General features: G+C 37.5%; 2 protein-coding genes across 4 annotated transcripts in view; both read left to right on the forward strand.

The window, feature by feature from the left end:
- LOC138700940 (dehydrogenase/reductase SDR family member 11-like) overlaps positions 1-1,075 on the forward strand; it is a 38,470-nt gene extending 37,395 nt beyond the window's left edge. For both annotated transcript variants that reach the window (XM_069827382.1, XM_069827383.1), the window contains exon 9: positions 959-1,075. In XM_069827382.1, coding sequence (XP_069683483.1) covers positions 959-997 — 39 coding nt within the window. In that variant the 3' untranslated portion in view covers positions 998-1,075. The remainder of the gene's footprint in view (positions 1-958) is intronic.
- A 2,641-nt stretch (positions 1,076-3,716) lies between these two features.
- The window catches only part of LOC138700941 (farnesol dehydrogenase-like), a 15,779-nt gene continuing 4,495 nt past the window's right edge, over positions 3,717-15,000 (forward strand). Inside the window, exons 1-5 of one of the 2 annotated variants that reach the window (XM_069827384.1) lie at positions 3,717-3,835; positions 5,756-5,897; positions 11,823-11,991; positions 14,439-14,568; positions 14,807-14,930. In XM_069827384.1, coding sequence (XP_069683485.1) covers positions 5,766-5,897; positions 11,823-11,991; positions 14,439-14,568; positions 14,807-14,930 — 555 coding nt within the window. In that variant the 5' untranslated portion in view covers positions 3,717-3,835; positions 5,756-5,765. Of the gene's footprint in view, positions 3,871-5,755; positions 5,898-11,822; positions 11,992-14,438; positions 14,569-14,806; positions 14,931-15,000 lie in introns of both variants that reach the window. The other variant, XM_069827385.1, reaches the window with a different exon arrangement.

Raw genomic sequence — 15,000 nt, forward strand, 5'->3', positions numbered from 1 at the left:
GTCTCGTATGGTATTCAAGAGGATCAAATTTTAATTTATTGTGATTTTTATGGAAGTAAATCATCAATGTTTGTTTATAAATTTGTTCTAGATTTGATACACCAAATTCCTGAAAAATTAATTTTGTTGGGTAATCAAAAGGTTTATATAGACAAATTTTGATAATTTTTTTGGAGTAAATTTAAAGGACGGAGAGTCGATTTTGCCATTCCTCCCCAACCTAAAATACCATACTGAATTATTGATTGAAACAGAGCTAAGTACACAGTACGCAGAACATAAACAGGTAAATAAGAACGTAGAATGGAAAATTTGTGGATTGTTTTACGCAATCTGTTACACAGGAAGGAGATATGCTTGTCCCATTTTAAATGTTGGTCAATAATAAAGCCTAAATATTTAACTTATGAGGATATCCTCAAAGCGTTACATGAGCAAGTAGGTAGGTTACAATCATGTATTGTTACACTTCTATTATTATTAATTTTTAGTTGCTCAAGGCCATGTGATGTTAATGAAAATGGTAGAGTATTAATTTTGTTTTAGAAACGTTCAAAGAAAGTAAGCGAGCATCCAGTCATTCTTTAATAATGTTAATACCACTGTTAGAATTTTGATAAGTTTCATTCCAACTCGATCCGCTAAATATAACCACAGTATCAATATGAAATTTGCTTTTTCCCTCTTAAAGAGCTAATCTGTGTATGGAAGGGATATCAAGGAAACTGGAGGCAGGTATCATTATACTGTATGATAATCACGCGCTCTCCTGTTCAGACGTGATACTGACGACGGAAACAAAGGATCCTTTATTTCTCTTGAGAAGTAAATCACGCTAAGGCTTTAAAGTTCTTCGGCCTCGACAGAGTCTCTCAGATTCAATGGCAGGAACACTAAAGACCAAACCTGCAATGCTAGCTTTTAAAGAGATAATCTGTGTTTTCGTTCATCATTTCAGATCCATGAACTGACACTCAGGGCCGTTGGATCTGTTTGAAGGAAGCCAACTGAATGTTATGTATTCTAACACAATCTGTATCAGAATTTGTGTAAAATAAAATTATCTGATAAAGCACTGTTGTGTTATATTAATGTTATTCCTTTCTCTGAGATAGATTCTTAGACCCTTGATGAGCTTACACACAGTAAAAGACACGTTATTGAGAAAAATATAGGAAAAAATTGTTGTGAGTAAACAGCTAATGTAAGATCTTCGAGTCTCACTTTCAGAGAGAAACAGAGGTTAAGGGTGTTCGAGAATAAGGTGCTTAGGAAAATATTTGGGGCCAAGAGAGATGAAGTTACAGGGCAATGGAGAAAAACACTCAAAGCAGAACTTCACACTTGTATTCTTCATCTGACATAATTAGAAACAATAAATCCAGACGTTTGAGATGGGTAGGGCATGTAGCACGTATGGCCGAATCTAGAAATACATATAGTGTTAGTTGGGAGGCCGGAGGGGAAAAGACATTTGGGGACGTAGCGGGAAGGTAATATTAAAATGGATTCGAGGGAGGTGGGATGTGATGGAAGGGACTGGATTCATTTTTCTCAGGATTGGGACTGATGGCGGGCTTATGTGAGGGCGGCAATGAACCGCCGTGACTAATCGTTTGTAACATTTTAAGTCAGTTCTTTGCATGAACTCTATGGTAAGGGTAATAACTTGATCATGATCACTCGCTCACTAATCGATACTCTATAGTGACGTCATGAGGAAACGGAAATCGGAATATTCACTTTGATTGGAAATGTATCTTTGCAGTGTCTTTATGTTTCTGTTGTCTGGTTAAAGTAATAAACAGTAAATCCAAAGTAGACGGTGTTTCAAATTCAGGGAAGCAAAATTCTGAAGATGACAATCTTCCATGAAAAGGATAGTTTGTTTAATAGATGGGAAGATATGTGTAAATGGGTTGTGCCCAGGCGGAATAACCCCACCGAAGCTCACAATGAACCACAAATGGTCACACAGCAGGAACAGATGCTCCACCGTTTGAATTAAATCTGAATTGCAAGTTTGTGCGAATTCAAAAATGAACAGCCAAGGCTTCTTTTTTATTATGTTGTAAAATTGATGTGTCACTGTTAAGAAAAGTTACATCTTCAGCTAAAGAATCAAACAATCAAAATATGAAAATATTTATCCTTTATAAACCTCAGCATTGTTTGATTAAAAAGAATTTTTTGTTCAGTTAGTAGGACATTAATTTTATGATAGCCTTATTTAGTTTGTCTATTACACTTTTACTACGTCACACTACTTTCGACCAATAAAACGGTACGAAAGGACGTCTTTCAACCAATCATGGCTGCTTATCGCACAATTTTATCGCGTTCCTAGCATTTCTTCAATTTTATCGCTTCCCTAGCATTTGTTTATTTTTATCACTACCCTAGCATTTGTTTTTTTTTTTGTTTGCCAACATTTCAAACTGCACTGGTCTGGACGTCAAAAAACAGAAAATTACAAACCACTCCAGTCGATGCACAGCAGTTTCAAATATGACTCGCATTGGCATTCAAGAACAAGAATTAATAAAAATCACTGGTCATATATGAAGAGCACCATTCGGAAATCCTGAATAAGTTGAGGGATACACCATGTACATCAACGAGTTCACTTCTTTTACGCACACGTCCAATATAACATCAACTGAACCACCAACCACTAAAAGATTCAAATTTGAAAATTGTACCTAATTCAAACAATTGTTTCTTTTAAAATTATTCATGTCTATTTTTTATTTCATCATCGCTAATTAAAATGTTTCTTGTTTATTTCATCATCCCTAATTAAAACTTTTCTAACACTTGTGTATATTAGTTAGGTTATGTTATAGCTTCTGCTCTGAGAGGATAAAAAGAACTTCTGCTATATGATATTATGGATAGTCACGTATCAGAGATTGTTTAATATTAAGATTTATTGAAAATCATCTGTCAAGTGACGTTGATTACTGGGATAGGGATAATTGAAGTGGAATGCAACTGTTTTAATAAAAATGAAACTGAATCAACAAAGACTTCTTGACCAGTAACCGTCCACAGAGTTCAATGAAGATTCCATAGTTGGTACAACTGATATGAAAAACAGCAAATCATAACACATTACTGCCAAATACTAGCGTAATATTTATAATGTTGAGATGGTACAAATTTGAAGACAGTTATTTTCGTAAGTCAATTAATATTTTATTGTATTGGAGTACTTTGTTACTTCTAATCTTTATATACTTTCTTCTAATCGTGTAATAGTCAATTAAATCCCACTCGAGTTTTGATTTTCTCTAGATAAATCAAAACCTCTAGTGAGATTACTGTTGATAAACAGCTTGGCAAATTTGGAATATATAAAATAGTGGTTTCCCGGATTTTTGTTACAAAATCTCGAATTTCCCTAATATTTACAAAACGTATATATGGCAACTTTTACATGACAATGTTCTAAGTCCATTGAATTCCACCACAGTCTATTCCCAAGACGTCCCAAACCACGGCGAGAGCAGGTAGTAGGCAGTAGCACCCAGTGAGCTCATTTGGTCACTGGTAGCATCCCAATGGCACTGCTACGGAAGTTGGAAAGAGTGCAAGCACCCGGAAAATCCGATTTGTCAGCAAATTGCCTTGACCTTCAGTGGTGCACTTATCACTTCAACTCAAGCATTCCCCGGCAGAGTGCAGAGACGATCAAGGCTATTCATGAATGAAAGCTTTAACAGTCTACCGCTAGAGTGCAGGTCGGCTGTATTGTTTACGAGACAGCACGTGTCCTGGTCCGCTAGGTCACGTTTCATCAGAAGAGACAGACATCACGCTTCCGTCCTTGAGTGTAAGTAGAGTTGTCCGTTATTGCAATGGGAGTTGGTAAGGAAATTATGTTAATGCATGTAGTGGTGTCTCTTGTCAAGGAAAGCATGCGTCAGGGTTGCACAGAGGGACGGACCTGGAAGAAAATGTAATAGGAGAACTTGCGAACTGTTGGAAAACATATTCTAAGACTCAACTTTACTATACTGTAGCTATATAGAGGCATCAATAAAGTAATATAAATTGGTGGATATCATATCATTATGTGTTGTGACGTCACATGAATAGTACTAAAATCTTAATTATAGTCACTCTAGTTGAAGTAGGCCTATATACAGCAGAGTTTTACAATAAAGTCTACTTGTACAACACAAATACTGTACTTAATACAAGACAAATATTCACGAAGCGTTGTTGAATGTCATAAATTCACCTACAGTATAGAAGGCGTGAGAAATTTCGCCATAAATAATCTTATGTTTTGAGTTTGATTTTTTTTTTAAATCGATTAAGATGCCATATAACGCACTCCTTTTTGATAACGCGTTAAACTTGCCGATGGAGTATGAAAGTCATTTTTGGGAAGTATTTATGCTATGAACTGTTCATTAGTTACAATGTTTTCACGATTACATAAGAGAAAGTTTTATTAATGAAGAAATATACTGACAAGCCATGAGCATTATTTGTAGTTTTTTTTTTAAATGGTCCTAAACAATTCCATTGATTTGGCACCTACTATTATTCTAATTACTATTTTGTAGTAGGAATATACTGTTACTATCCGTAGAATTTCGTCAGAATATTATTCCAAAACTCATTACCCAGTGGAAGTATGCGAAGTATATTGTTTTTAAGGTATTGATATTTACTATCTTTTGCATAGATCTAATAGCAAAACAAGCTGAATTTAGTTTGGGGGTAATTTCTTTAATATGATTTTTCGAATTTAACACATGGTAGATTTATGAGCCAAAAAATTTGGTGGTTGTTGTTCCTAATAGGGACCAATTGCTAATCATTGCCGGTGCGAGGTTTGTGGGTTCAAATCCGATTGAAACCGCTGGATTATGAAAGCGAGTTTTTTTATTGTGTACATTTCACTCAATTGTCGGTTTCTGGTTTAATTATGTGAATCCTACTTACTTGTAATCTAGTACTAATATGTATTCCAATGTGTTTATTTTTATTTTTACTGCGTACATTTTTTTATTGAATTATCGGCTTCTGTTTTTATGTGATTCGTATTTTATTCTAACAACATTAATATGTATTCTACTATGTTTATTTTTATTTTATAAGGTAAATTTTTATGTAACTACCTCTTTTGATCTCATTATGTAGGCCTACCTAAATTGTATCAGTAGGCTATGTAAGTACTTAATTCCGATCCAGTTATACGTTCAACTATGTAAGCAAGTTTTAATTCTGGTTGAGTGTAAGAGAAGGCCTTACGGCTTTAAATTTGCCAGGTTAAATAAAGCCATTATTATTATTATTATTATTATTATTATTATTATCACGGTTTTTCTTTTCAGTATAAATTAAACTGAAATGAATAATCTTATCAAAAATACAGGTCACTTTCAAAATCGACTGAACTTCAATAAAAATAACGTTCATCTGAAACTAAGAACACTATTTCGTTCCTTTCGTATACATTTCTATATTTGCAAATTAAAATTTACAGCTATGGTAAAAAAACAACAATTGAGAACTCATTAGCTTCATTATCAGCGGACTCTATGTCTCATTTCTTTCAGAAATAAAATCGCCGTATGAGTTAAAGGTCCTGTTATATCCTCAACAAATGAGCAATAATCATAATCCGCTACGTTTGCAGCAACAAATATAGAGTAGGATGAATTTCCCACGTACGCTACAAAGCCACAGACTTGTCCGACAGCTGATAATTTATATCTTCCTCTCATACAAAATATAGGATCTGAACAATGCAGCGTTGGTCAGGACGCGTTGCCGTGGTGACGGGGGCCAGTGCCGGTATAGGAGCAGCCATAGCCCAGGAATTGGTCAAGAAAGGTCTCAAAGTCGTCGGACTAGCACGAAGGGAGGAGAGAGTGCAGGTAAGAATTCCTTGTGACAAGCTTACTTTACACCTGATAGCGAACCTAACTTTAATCTTTAAACAAATAGACGGAGCTAAACTTTTTTTCGAAAAGACATACAATCGATGGCTGAGGAGAGATAAATCGGATCTACAAAAATGGACATTTAGATCAGCTACCAGAGTACTGCATTGGAGTCAAATCGCTCGCTTGAACTCTGTCGAATGTCGCACCCTCGAGTGAGATACGATCGGTCGTGATACGCTCGTAATAAATAGAAGCACAGTACAAGGTCATCTCACCGACATGTCTTATGTTGTATGGAAGGCGACAGATAAGATACACATATGTTTTGCTCACACGGTAAAAATAAGGCTTTATTTTCTGCGTTTATGACAAACGTTTAATGGAACGTACCAAAACAGGAACATGAAGTTATAAATAAAATAGTATGAAAAACTTCGATATACAGTTATTATTGCTAATTAATAATTATTCAATATTTGATTTACCACATATATAATATGATAGGTCCATACATAGTGTTCCGCCTATACACTGCGACAATGTAGAAACGTTTTACAAAATATTATTGATATAGCAGTAGATTAATAACAATATTAGTACAGAGATAACGTCACAGAAAAATAATAAAATGAACAATCATGCTGCACAACTGTTACAGACGCAAAGATTGATACCCTAATTATTATTATTATTATTATTATTATTACTAGAAAACTTGATACAGTTCTTGCATTATCGTGATTGTGTTCTCCGTTTATAATAATTACATTTACTTCCAATAACATCTATCAGATGTGGCAAAAACAAAATCACTCCTGTGTGGAAAAAAAAAAATTACCTACAACATTTATATTACATTCTAAAGCAAGTTTTGTAGTTGTACTATGGAGAGGTTAGTTAAACACTGCAAAGTTTTGAAGTGATAAACATCTATGATGTTACTACACAGTTCATCACTGTAACAAGAACGAATGTCTAACGCTCGGCTTATACCGTTCGAGGATTTATCGTTCGCGACAATTTTACCCATCATGGATGTGCGCTACCTATCGGATTATGCTATGAACTACTTGGCGCTCGAGCGAAAACATCCGATGCAGACCTCTGTCAGCTACATTATTTTTTAGAATAACTACGTTGTTATTCCACAAAACTGGACAGTTAACTAATATTTCTGTAGTGCTCGGGAAAAGTGGCACAGGTCAAAAATATTAATTTTACAGGACAAGGAAAAAAAACTGTCTTCACACTGGTTTATGTCGATTTGATTTTTTTCTGTATGAATTATTGTAATGGGAGGAATACTTATGTATCTTTTCCCAAGCGAGCAGATGTTCCGTAAGTTGTCAATAAATTGATAAAAAATGTTTGCGGAAACTGACTTATGCCACTTTTCCCAAGCACTGCAAATTTTATCCTCGAGTAGTTTAACTTACAAAGCAGAAACATATAAAAAGAAATGTATCTATTAAAAAAAAATTAAAACAGATTCACTTGCTAATTTACAGATACGAGGCATCCTTTCTCATAAAGAGGAGGTGGTGGTAGTGATGGTGGTGGTGGTTGCATTAACAGTATGTAGTGGTGGTGGTGGTGGTGGTGGTAGTAGTAGTAGTGGTAGTAGTTTGTCTCCTCATATGATTCATATATCTTAATGTCGTCTATCATCTGGTATCTTCTTCTGCTCCGAACTCTTCTCCCGTTCATCATTCCTTCCAGTGCATCCTTCAGTAGGCAGTTTCTTCGCAGCCAGTGACCCAACCAATTCCTTTTCGTCTTCCTGATCAGTTTCAGCGTCATTCTTTCTTCAACGACTCTTTTCAACACAGCTACATTTCTTATTCTGTCTGTCCACTTCACACACTCCATTCTTCTACATATCCACATTTCAAATGCTACTATTCGCTTCTCTTCACTTCGTCGTAATGTCCATGTTTCTGCCCCCATACAATGCCACACTCCATACAAAGCACTTCACTAGTCTCTTTCTTAGGTGTGATGTATACACGTTTAGTCGCTTCGTGTAATAACACTATTATACCTACGAGAAATGAGACATTACCATTGGAAAGCAATGAAATTCTTTAAATTAAAGAACAACACACAACAATAGCAACCTGAGTCACTTTGTTGCCCCAAACAGATCGCCGTTCACATCCAAGCATAATCGGCAACGTTTTGGTAAATCACTCATTGCTTTACTATGCATGCCCAATGGAACAGCACGAATTTCTTCCTCAATTGCTGTTTTCAACATGTCGATGTCTCGCGAGTAAACTTTCTCTTCAAACAAGCCTACAATCAACAGTCACAGCCTGTGAGATCGGGGGAGCGGGCTGGCCATCCTGTCTGTCCCCTCCTTGGCACATCGCGATTCAAAATTTTCGTCGCCGCAATAGCATACTGAGGAGGTGTGTCTCCATGGTAATACCATACTTTCCGTAGTCATAATGTCATCATACGAAGCGATCCAGAGTACAGTCACATTTCTAACTCACGCTGTAGACAAATTTTTCCTGGTGCCCTCTATGAAGAGTGTTATTTTACGTGCTATAAATGTAGGACTCGGTACCCATAGCTTTATTTTCCACCCGGAGGAAACCATGCTATGAATTTCTTCACCTATTAAAATCCACCGTTTAGTGGTTCGTAAAATATCTATAAAAATATGATACTTGTATATTCTACAATGCAGATATAAATTGTGAATCAATGTAACCTGCTTCTCCTCTAAGGATCACAGAATATACACTCAGGGACAAAAAAAAACCGGACACTTTAATATTTGCTGGTATTTTGCAAAACATTATCTTCTCATACAATATTATGGTAGCCATCTGTTGTTATGGAGACGTGTATACATTGTTGATTGGTTTTGTTTTATAAACAAGCCATTACAACCAAATATTTCAATTTTGCTTTCGGAGTCTCAGCTATAACAATTTTGTCTCAACCATTTTGTGCTTCATTATCGTTATCATTCGTTATTTCTTTATTTTTACATTTTCTGAGTTTAAGTGGGGTTGTAACATTTGTCTTAAAACAAGATGCGACCTGAAGATGTGGCTCGAGCTGTAGCCCTTTACGATGATGGACGCAGTGTACGTTACATTGCAAATGTTATGAATATGGCTAGAAGCACAACCCATGATGCCATAAAACAGTATAGAGAGACCCTAGAATATACCAGAAGACCAGGTTCGGGTCGTCCAAGAGCTACAAATCCAAATGAAGACAGGTATATTGTGTTGAGAGTTCTTAGGGAGCGTAACCTGCCAGCTACTAGTGTAGCCCAGCAATTTGTTAACATGCATGGACGCCCAATTTCGGCCAAAACAGTTAGAAGGAGGTTGAAAGCAAGTGGACTGATATCAAGTAGACCTGCAACTGGTCCCAGACTTCTCAGGATGCATCGAGTTGAACGACTGCGTTTTGCAAATGATCACAGGGATTGGAGAAATGGACAGTGGAGCTGTGTTCTGTTCACCGATGAGTCCCGTTTCAATCTGTGCTCACCTGATGGACGTGAAAGAGTTTGAAGAAGGAGGGGAGAACGATTTTCACAGTGTTACATTTCCGAAAATGTGCCGTATGGAGGTGGTGGAGTGATGGTTTGGGCAGGAGTGTGTACGGATGCTCGTACAGAGTTGGTTTTTGTTGAAAATGGAAGACTAACAGCTGATAGGTATATAAATGAATGTTTGGCTGATCATGTTGTGCCATTTGGCCAATTTGTAGGCGATAATTTTGTTTTAATGCATGATAATACACGGCCGCATATTGCCCATGCGGTCGGAGATTATCTCCAAGAAGTGGGAATCCATGTTCTTCCATGGCCAGCAAGGAGTCCAGACATGAACCCAATTGAACACGTGTGGGGCATGCTGGGACGGCGTGTTAAGAATGGACGACCGAGACCAGAATCGATACAAGAGTTGAGACGAGCACTTGGCGAAGAATGGGAACTTATTGCTCAAGAAGACATTGCTAACCAAATTGAGAGCATGCCAAGACGTATGGATGCAGTTATTCAAGCCAGAGGGGGTAATACCCGTTACTAAAAAGAGTTTTTAATGTTTAAGGCACCATAAAATGAAAAAGTAGTTAGATCAAACGATGCCATAGTTATACGCCCTTTGTAATTTTTTGTAAATTTTCTCATCAGTGATTTTTTTTTCAAATGTTGTCGTATAAGGTCCTAAATGAAACATTATTTTGTTTAAATGGGTTTTGTTTCATTTTGAAATAATTGGCAACAAAATACAAGCAAATATAGAAGTGTCCGGTTTTTTTTGTCCCTGAGTGTATTTGAAGAATAAAAAAAACACAGTGCATGTTATCGTTCCTCTCTAACCCGTAAACCAATGGCGGGCATTGCCGCAGTGACGTCAGACCTCACCGAAGCATCAAACTTATTCCCTACCTTCCCCTTCCCCCACTCCATGAAAATACTGCACGTGTACGTGGCGGATTATACTGGACTGCTGTACTTCGGAGCTTCATTAGTGATACAATGTCTTTCGCAGAATCATATGAATCGAGAGGATATCACACTTACAAGAAAGGCGGTTCTTTCACTTCTCATGTTTAGGATCAGTTACAAATATTCAGGACGCGAACTTAAATATGTAGGCTACATTCTTAAAATAGATCACCTGTTATACGAGTTCAAAGAACTCAGACTCAGTGATTTTCAAAGGATGGAGAAAGATTTCTGCCACTCCTTTTCATGTTTAAATTGAAAATGTTATCCCAGAATTGCAGTTAGAGGTAGGCTACTGGATTTGCAGAATGATGAATTCTTGAAAGCAGAATGTGAAGGTCTACTGGGGGCTAAATTTTTTTAAATATGTCCAGTACTACATACCCACTGCTTACACAGTTTGTTTCAAAAATAATAAGTACCATCATTTCCCATAACTATGGTCCTTGAACATAACTATTGTCCACGATAGAACTATTCAAATTTTATACTCGTTTATCTACATTCTTGCTGTACTGCAGTTTGAATTCAAGTCACTGCAGCTATCTACGAACGGTCTATGTTACTTCTACAATGATCTTTGAATGGTTGTATCGTGGACCATAGTTGTGTTCCAGGACCACAGTTGTGGGAAATGACGGTATGTATTCACCAACCTACCAGTGCGAACAGCTGTTTTCTAAAATGAAATTTATAAGGTCCAGCCCAGATCTCGCTTAATCGATGCTCATCTCCTTGCGCAACTGAAAATAGCATGCACAGATATAAATCCCAATTTCAAAGAAATTGATTTGAAAAATGATTAATTAAATATCACGTGAATGGACTATTCTAATTACATATGGTAGGTAGGAGTGCAGTGGCGCAACTGTCTGTAAATCCGTCACTGCACTGTAGAGTGCAACCCCTTCCACAGTAGGTATACCTGGTAAGGTTTATCTTGTCTCAGTAGCAATAAAACCAAGTCCCTTCAAATGAGGGTGGAGATTATAGGAGGGTTGTAAATTTTCAGATTCCTTTCAAAACCTTGTTATTGTACAGGCTACCGGAACTCAGTTTCTTGAAAGACAAGCTCAGTGGCGGAACTACACAGTACGAAGAGAGATATTTTGTTATTTTATTTTGCGCTACAGAATGTATCAACTAGTCCCTCCCGCCACTGGATGGATGGACAGCATCGCTCCACTCCCCCATCGCCACAACAATACAGATGAGTAAGACATATCGCCTTTCTCTCTCTTTTCACAGTGAGACAACAAGATACATCACACAGCCTTTAGTTGCCATTTAAATCCTGTCTTGTGGGTTGCGTTCATTTTGCCCACCACTGCTGCAAATCAAGTAGATGTGAATTATTCCTCCAAAGCAGCAATCCGTTATAAATCACCATCACCTCGCAGCTGGTTATTCATGGGATGTATTATGTTTGGCAGGAACTATCCCAGGACCTGAAATCCGCACCAGGAAAACTGTACGCACTCAAGTGCGATGTGAGTCAGGAGCCTCAAGTGAAGGAAGCTTTCCAGTGGGTCAGGTCCAACCTCGGAGGAACGGACATCCTTGTCAACAACGCTGGAGTGGCCTCTATCAACACTCTGATCGGTAGCTACACCAAACTGTTCTTTTATTCGCCATCAGTGGCTCAGCAACACTTGTAAGCCCTGGTGTAGTACATCACAAGTTGTCGCAACTTAACATTAGAGGAAACTCTCATGACATGAGGTTAGCACGACGCCGGGCAGCACACTGTCAACGGGCAATCATCGATGCCATAGACGGGATTAGAACACACGTATATTGCCTTTCTAGCTATGTACCTTGACCGCTACATCTACAACTATCAACTAGTTTTTAGTATTATTTAACGACGCTGTATCAACTACTGGGTTACCTAGCGTCGATAAAATTCGTGAGTGAGATAGTATTAGGTAGACCCGGAGGTTCAATGCCGCCCCCACATAAGCCCGCCATCGGTCCCTATCCTGAGCAAGATTAATCCAGTCTCTATCTTCATATCCCACCTCCCTCAAATCCATTTTAATATTATCTTCCCATCTACGTCTCGGCCTCCCTAAAGGTCTTTTTCCCTCCGGCCTCCCAACTAACACTCTATATGCATTTCTGGATTCACCCATACGTGCTGCATGCCCTGCCCATCTCAAATGTCTGGATTTAATGTTCCTAATTATGCCAGGTGAAGAATACAATGCGTGCAGTTCTGTGTTGTGTAACTTTCTCCATTCTCCTGTAACTTCATCCAAGTTTCACAACCATACAGAACAACCGGTAATACAAATGTTATATAAATTCTAACGTTCAGCTTTGTTTTAGAGCAGACTGGATGACAAAGAAAAGAAAAAAAGTAAAAAACATTTGGGAGTTCAAAGTTTGGATTTTGTCACTCCTTTACATAGTAAATATGTTCTCAAAATTAGGTTGAAAAAAAAATAGGCAAAAATTGTCATTTTTTAGTGGAATATTCTCTTAATCAAAGACTTCATTTACTTATTTGTATCTATATTTTGTTTATATGTGTATATAATTCCGCTTTCATTTACTATTTACATAATATTTTAACGTATATCGTATATACTGAGTGTTCATTTCAAAGTGTGTCATGACGTCACTGTTGTGAGTCAGCGATTTGAAGCGAGTTTCAGCTTTTATGTCAGAGAAGTTGCCTATTATTCAAGGCGTTCAATCTGAACTTGAGAACGTGTACGGTATAACTTGAACGTCGTAGCGATCTGTACGGTCTGTGTGCTACCATAACCTCTTTCGAACTGTGTTTTGCGCGGGAAGTCGTACGCAGGGTATTTGTTATCATCGGTTACGGCAACATTCCACAACACAAATCAAATGGTCCGAGTCCATGTTTACCGTCGAAGTTAATGTCAACAAATACCTAATTAATTAATTAATAATGGCTTTATTTAACCTGGCAGAGTTAAGGCCGTAAGGCCTTCTCTTACACTCAACCAGGATTAAAACTTGCTTACACAGTTGAACATAAAACTTGATCAGAATTAAGTAATTACATACTGATACAATTTAGGTATACATAATGAGATCAAAAGAGGTAGTTACATAAAATTTACCTCATAAAATAAAAATAAACATAGTGAAATATATATTAATGTTGTTAGAATCAAATACGAATCACATAAAAACAGAAGCCGATAATTCAATAAAAAAATGTACACAGTAAAAATAAAAATAAACACATTAGTATACATATTAGTATTAGATTACAATTAAGTAGGATTTATATAATTAAACCAGAAACCGACAATTGAATAAAATGTACACAAAAAATAGATCAATAATAAAATACAACAACACAGTGGGATACATATTGGCGTTAAGTGATAAATAAACACGATTTAGATAATACAAATAAGAAACAAAAAAAAAAATAAATAAATATAGTGGAATACATTCCATTAAATATTTGCAACGCAAAGTTACTTAAGTAATCGTCTTAACCCTCTCCCCATAAAGAAAAAAACTCACTTCAGTACGTGTTTCGAAACAGTTCACATTCCTGCCACTACAGCTGTTACCGTACGTATCGGTAAGTACTCTTCAGAATGAACGCCGTACTTGCTAGGCAACTTCTCTGGCACATACGTAATACGCCTCTGCGGAAGTGTAGGAAGATTGAATTCTCTAGGCTCATCGGCTAGCCACAAGACGACATACAGCGAGCCATGACACACTTTGAACTGACACGCAGTATACTTCACATTGGAGAAATCTGGTCACACTTTCTGTTAATACGGTGACGTCAACAAAAGCCGCTACGTCACGCAAGCGACTAGAACCAGCCTGTTTCGGTCGGGCGTTTGTGTCATTTGAGCAAATCATTAACAGCTAGATCGTCTTTGATTCCCTAAGAGTTCATCAAAGTAGAGTTCTCACATTTTCTAATAATACTACTCAATTATTACAACTTTTTACCTTAATTGCAGAGCAGGGGTCAAATTTGCTCCCCCTGCCTCTGTAGATGACTCCTCTGTCTCTAATATCAGTGGCGTCATTTAATTCAGACGGTCCTGTGGATAACTGGAAGAAGATATTGGACCTCAACGTCCTGGCCCTCAGCCTGTGCACCAAGGAGGGCCTGCAGTCCATGAAGGAGAAGGGCGTGGACGACGGTCACATCATACACATCAACAGGTTAGTCAGCACTCGGTCTTGCCTTTGTAGTAGTTATCGGCGGTCTAGTGGTGAGTGTACTTGCTTCTGTGCCCAAATGACAAGGACTCGTAGGAATTCTGAGTGCGAAAAATTAAGTGCCGCTGAATTAAACCTGATGATTCTGTGTAGTAAATTTGCTGCTTGTCTTGTCTTGTCTTGTCTTGTCTTGTCTTGTCCTACTAGAATATATGTTCTTTGTATTTTGGTCTGTCGACAGCATCACTGGTCACTCACTACCCAGCGGTTTCTTCATGTACGCTGCTTCCAAACATGCTGTTACTGCCCTCACAGAAGGACTTCGTAGAGAACTTGTCAACCAGAAGTCTAAAATACGTGTGACTGTAAGTTACAAGAGCTTAAAGTCGTGATAAGTCAAACGTAAACTAACCATAAGGGGGAAAATGGACCTTT

The sequence above is a fragment of the Periplaneta americana genome, chromosome 6 (genome assembly GCF_040183065.1).
Source record: "Periplaneta americana isolate PAMFEO1 chromosome 6, P.americana_PAMFEO1_priV1, whole genome shotgun sequence".
Classification (NCBI taxonomy): domain Eukaryota; kingdom Metazoa; phylum Arthropoda; class Insecta; order Blattodea; family Blattidae; genus Periplaneta; species Periplaneta americana.